At 49.0% G+C, this 5,197-nt stretch overlaps 1 protein-coding gene across 1 annotated transcript; it reads left to right on the forward strand.

The window, feature by feature from the left end:
• The first annotated feature begins 2,661 nt into the window (after nucleotides 1–2,661).
• LOC134844134 (stAR-related lipid transfer protein 3-like) lies at nucleotides 2,662–4,864 on the forward strand. The gene has a single exon (XM_063860650.1). It carries the CDS (start codon nucleotides 3,095–3,097, stop codon nucleotides 4,742–4,744), a length of 1,650 nt encoding a protein of 549 aa, XP_063716720.1. The 5' UTR covers nucleotides 2,662–3,094; the 3' UTR covers nucleotides 4,745–4,864.
• The last annotated feature ends 333 nt before the right edge of the window (nucleotides 4,865–5,197 follow it).

Here is a 5,197-nt window from a genome sequence, read left to right on the forward strand (position 1 = left end):
TCGCGCCGTCTCTGCTTTGGTCGCGAGGAATTGATTTTTGGTCGCGCCATCTCCGCGATGGTCTGAAAAGTAGCGCTTTTTCCGCCTTCGTATGAAAAGTCGCTCCGTCTCCGCCTTGGTCATTAGGAATTGATTCTTGGTCGCGCCATCTCAGCCTCGGTCTGGAAAGTCGCGCCGTCTTCGCCTTGGTCCGGAAAAACGCGCCGTCTCCACCTTGTTCGCGAGCAATTGATTTTTTGTCGCGCCACCTCTGCCTCGGTCTGGAAATTCGCGCTGTCTCCGCCTTGGTCCGGAAAGTGGCGCCGTCTCCGCCTTGGTCGCTAGGAATTGATTCTTGGTCGCGCCATCTCAGCCTCGGCCTGGAAAGTCGCGCCGGCTTCGCCTTGGTCCGGAAAGTCGCGATGTCTCCACCTTGTTCGCGAGGAATTTATTTTTCGTCGCGCCATCTCTGCCTCGGTCTGGAGATTTGCGCCGTCTCCACCTTAGTCCGGAAAGTCGCGTCGTCTCCACCTTGGTTGCGAGGAAATGATGTTTGGACGCGCCATCTCCGCCTCGGTCTGGAAATTCGCGCCGGCTCCGCCTTGGTCCTGAAAATCGCGCCGTCGCCGCCTTGGTCGCGAGGAATTGATTCTTGGTCGCGCCATCTCCGCCTCGGTCTGGAAAAACGCGCCGTCTCCGCCTTGGTCCGGAATGTCGCGCCGTCTCTGCTTTGGTCCTGAGGAATTGATTTGCGGTCGCTCCATCTCCGCGATGGTCTGAAAAGTAGCGCCTTCTCCGCCTTCGTATGAAAAGTCGCTCCGTCTCCGCCTTGGTCGCGAGGAACTGATTCTTGGTCGCGCCATCTCCGCCTCGGTCTGGAAAAACGCGCCGTCTCCGCCTTGGTCCGGAATGTCGCGCCGTCTCTGCTTTGGTCGCGAGGAATTGATTTTTGGTCGCGCCATCTCCGCGATGATCTGAAAAGTAGCGCCTTCTCCGCCTTCGTATGAAAAGTCGCTCCGTCTCCGCCTTGGTCATTAGGAATTGATTCTTGGTCGCGCCATCTCAGCCTCGGTCTGGAAAGTCGCGCCGTCTTCGCCTTGGTCCGGAAAAACGCGCCGTCTCCACCTTGTTCGCGAGCAATTGATTTTTTGTCGCGCCACCTCTGCCTCGGTCTGGAAATTCGCGCCGTCTCCGCCTTGGTCCGGAAAGTCGCGCCGTCTCCGCCTTGGTCGCTAGGAATTGATTCTTGGTCGCGCCATCTCAGCCTCGGTCTGGAAATTCGCGCCGGCTCCGCCTTGGTCCTGAAAATCGCGCCGTCGCCGCCTTGGTCGCTAGGAATTGATTCTTGGTCGCGCCATCTCAGCCTTGGTCTGGAGATTCGCGCCTTCTCCGCCTTCGTATGAAAAGTCGCTCCGTCTCCGCCTTGGTCGCTAGGAATTGATTCTTGGTCGCGCCATCTCAGCCTCGGTCTGGAAAGTCGCGCCGTCTTCGCCTTGGTCCGGAAAGTCGCGCCGTTTCCACCTTGTTCGCGAGGAATTGATTTTTTGTCGCGCCATCTCTGCCTCGGTCTGGAAGTTCGCGCCGTCTCCGCCTTGGTCCGGAAAGTCGCGCCGTCTCCGCCTTGGTCGCTAGGAACTGATTTTTGGTCGCGTCATCTCCGCCTCGGTCCGGAAAGTCGCGCCGTCTCCACCTTGGTCCGGAAAGTCGCGTCGTCTCCACCTTGGTCGCGAGGAAATGATGTTTGGACGCGCCATCTCTGCCTCGGTCTGGAAGTTCGCGCCGTCTCCGCCTTGGTCCGGAAAGTCGCGCCGTCTCCGCCTTGGTCGCTAGGAATTGATTCTTGGTCGCGCCATCTCAGCCTCGGTCTGGAAAGTCGCGCCGTCTTCGCCTTGGTCCGGAATGTCGCGCCGTCTCTGCTTTGGTCGCGAGGAATTGATTTTTGGTCACGCCATCTCCGCGATGGTCTGAGATGTAGCGCCTTCTCCGCCTTCGTATGAAAAGTCGCGTCGTCTCCACCTTGGTCGCGAGTAAATGATGTTTGGACACGCCATCTCCGCCTCGGCCTGGAAAGTCGCGCCGCTTCCACTACGGCCGCGAGGAATTGTTTCTGAGTCGCACAGTCTCCACCTCGGCCTGTAAAGTCGCACCATCTCCACCTCGGCCTGTAAAGTCGCACCATCTCTGCCTTGGTCTGAAAAGTTGCGCCGCTTCCACTACGGCCGCGAGGAATTGTTTCTGAGTCGCGCCGTCTCCGCCTTGGCCTGTAAAGTCGCGCCATCTCCGCCTTGGTCTGAAAAGTCGCGCCCTGTCCGCCTCGGTCTGAAAAGTCGCGCCGTCTTCACCTCGGTCGCGAGAAACTTGAAAGATCACTTTCTAGTCGAGCTGGCCAGGCTGGTCGCGCCGTTGCTTTTTGAGTCGCGCCATTTCCTGAGTGACGCCGCTTCCACTACGGCCGCGAGAAATTGTTTCGTAGTTGCGCCGTCTCCGCCTCGGTCGCGAAAGCCCTGAAAAACTTTTGATGCTTTGTCTTTTGATGCTTTTGATGCTTTGCTGAAGATAATTGTCTTAAGCATGACAATGTCAGGCTAATGTTTATCCTTCAAAGCGTATCTTGTCTTGGTTAGTAGAGTGATGTGTTTTCTGGCCGTTTTGTTTGTTCATATCTGAACTGTAGCTCTGTTATACATAGTATACCAACTCAACTAATCTGAACACTGAACTTTAGTACTATGCGTGATTTATGTGCTGTTTTGGTTTTAGATTAAAATCAAACACGAAATAAAATTCTAACAATATTGTTTTATTCGTGAACACTTTTTCACCAGAATGCCCTTCAACTTCATTTGCTGAGCAAAAATACGGTACAAGTTTCTGCTATGTAAGAAACGCAACAAGAAAAAAATAGGTTGATTTATATTGCTTTTTCTATTCATTGCTTTTTCTCATTACTTATTTGTGAAATATAAATGAACACTAGCACTTTTTGTGTTTGCAATGTAATCTATCGATTGTTGTTAATAGTTTAAAGATCATTATTTATTTGATCAATCTCGAATTTGATATTTACCTATAGTTTGAAATTATGTTCGATTCAATTTGCTCATGATTTAAAACCATGAGTCCAACTCCTAATGGCTTTGAAGCGGCGTACGGAAGCGTCGTCAACCATAATGAAGAAGGACACGGCGTGCAACAGGGAAGCAACGCCGACGGCGTGGCGCTGATCGCCCGAGCGACTGCAGCTGCCGACCCCGGTGAAAACTTACGTCGGGCGAGGAGGTCCTACGCGTTCTTCTGTTTTTCAGACTTCCTGCTAACTTTCTTAGTCTACTCGATTTACCTGAGCATGGAAAAAGGCAGCGACCAATCGTATCGTAATTTATTTCGCAGGGAGTTTGTTCATTACTCATTCAAAACATCCTTCATGGATATTTTGATTCTAGTCTTCGTCCGAGATTCAATTCTGCTACTTGTTTACATGGTTTTCAAAAGAAAACATTGGATATACGCGGGATCTATGTCGTTCTTTTCAACAGTTTATCTAGCGGTCAAAGTGTTCATTTATCCGATGGGTGATTCATCAGAAACAGTTATTTGTTACCTCCTCATAATTTCCGCCTTCGCTATGGGTTGGATATCGACCTATCTCGTCGACTATCACTTTGGTCTGACGAGGGCGCCAAAAATTGGAGGAATTATGCACTCGAACGACAACGACGTCGAGAACCCGCATTCAAATCGAAGCACGATAGTCCGACGAAACCCAGCGACCGCTAGAGTCTTAGATTGGGCCGAGCAGGCCGCGACGCAAACCGAAAGATCTCCAAGCGAGTACAAGTCAGTTGCGAGCACTGAGCCGAGATTCTCTAGCTCGGGTGACGAGGCGTTCTCGGAGCCTCAGCCGAAGCCAGCGCCGCGAGCCGAACAAAACATTTCGGCTCAAGCTACACCCGAAAACTCGCGCGAAAACACAGGACAGTTTTCCTTAAAGAGAGCTAGTAGTAGAGTTTCGCTTTCTAGTTTGAACATTGATAAAGCACAGCAAGAGGCGAAAGATTCGCTTCATTTTCTGACTGATGAAGATTTGATGCTGGATTTCGACTGGAAATTAGAAGACAGCGGAGCATACGGAACCAGTATTTTCTCCACCGAAATTTCAAAAGATTCAAAGAAACTGCGACTGCTTAAAATGGAAATGGTCCTTACTATTTCTCCACAAAACCTCGACAAACTTATGATTCAATTTACCCCAGAAAGGCTAAGCTGGGATGACTCGGTTGAGTGCTTTTCATTGGTGCAGAAAATTGGCCAATCAGATTTCATTGCTAGATTTAGCATGCGTTCAAACAACGAACAGACTAAGAAAAAACCGGAAAATGACGATAGTTTTGAAATACTTTTCACCTCTTGTTTTGGCGAGAATGGCTCAATTCAGCGCTGCGGTTGTCCGGTCAAAAAAGGAGTTGATTACTCCAATTCAGGGCAAGCCCAGTCTGATATAATCTCGACAAACTTAGCCCTTTTGGGTTTCCTAATTAACCCTGTAGCTTCTTCTAAAGACAAGAGCGAGCTGATATTCTTTTTAGGACTGAAAAAACGAGGAGTTTTTGGAAGTTCAGGCGCCTTGAAACCGAACATCAGCTTTTTACTCACTTTATCAGAGAGTCTTCTTTCGAAAGTCAGATCATCCAAAAAACGTTCCAGAAACTCCGAAGCATCTTACGAGGGATCCGTTTCGTGTGAAAACATGGCATTGGACAGATAATGTGTGTCATTCGTTGCCAGAAACTTAGCTTACGATATTTTTCATGTATTTTGAACCATTTAGTGACAAATCAACAATAATAGTTTTTTTAAATGCCAACTTCTTAAAGCTCTTACCACAGCCAGACTGAAAAACTCGAAACAACTTTGTGAAAGAATTAAGTAGAACCTCGTAAAAACTTTTAAAACAAAACACGGCCCTAGATTGCAAAAATAACGCTCAACAGAATAACTTAGCCAGGATAAAAAAAGAAGAAAAACAGGGGACATCCTTCGACAAGATCAAAATTTTTCGATAGAAAAATATTTAGGCAATTCGCAGGAGAAAGCTAATCATCCGCATCATTATTATTATTATACGGTAAAATAATAATAATGATGCGGATGATAAGCTTTCTCCTGCGAATTGCCTAAATATTTTTCTATCGAAAAGTTTTGATCTTGTCGAAGGATG

This window comes from Symsagittifera roscoffensis, chromosome 4 (genome assembly GCF_963678635.1).
Source record: "Symsagittifera roscoffensis chromosome 4, txSymRosc1.1, whole genome shotgun sequence".
Classification (NCBI taxonomy): domain Eukaryota; kingdom Metazoa; phylum Xenacoelomorpha; order Acoela; family Convolutidae; genus Symsagittifera; species Symsagittifera roscoffensis.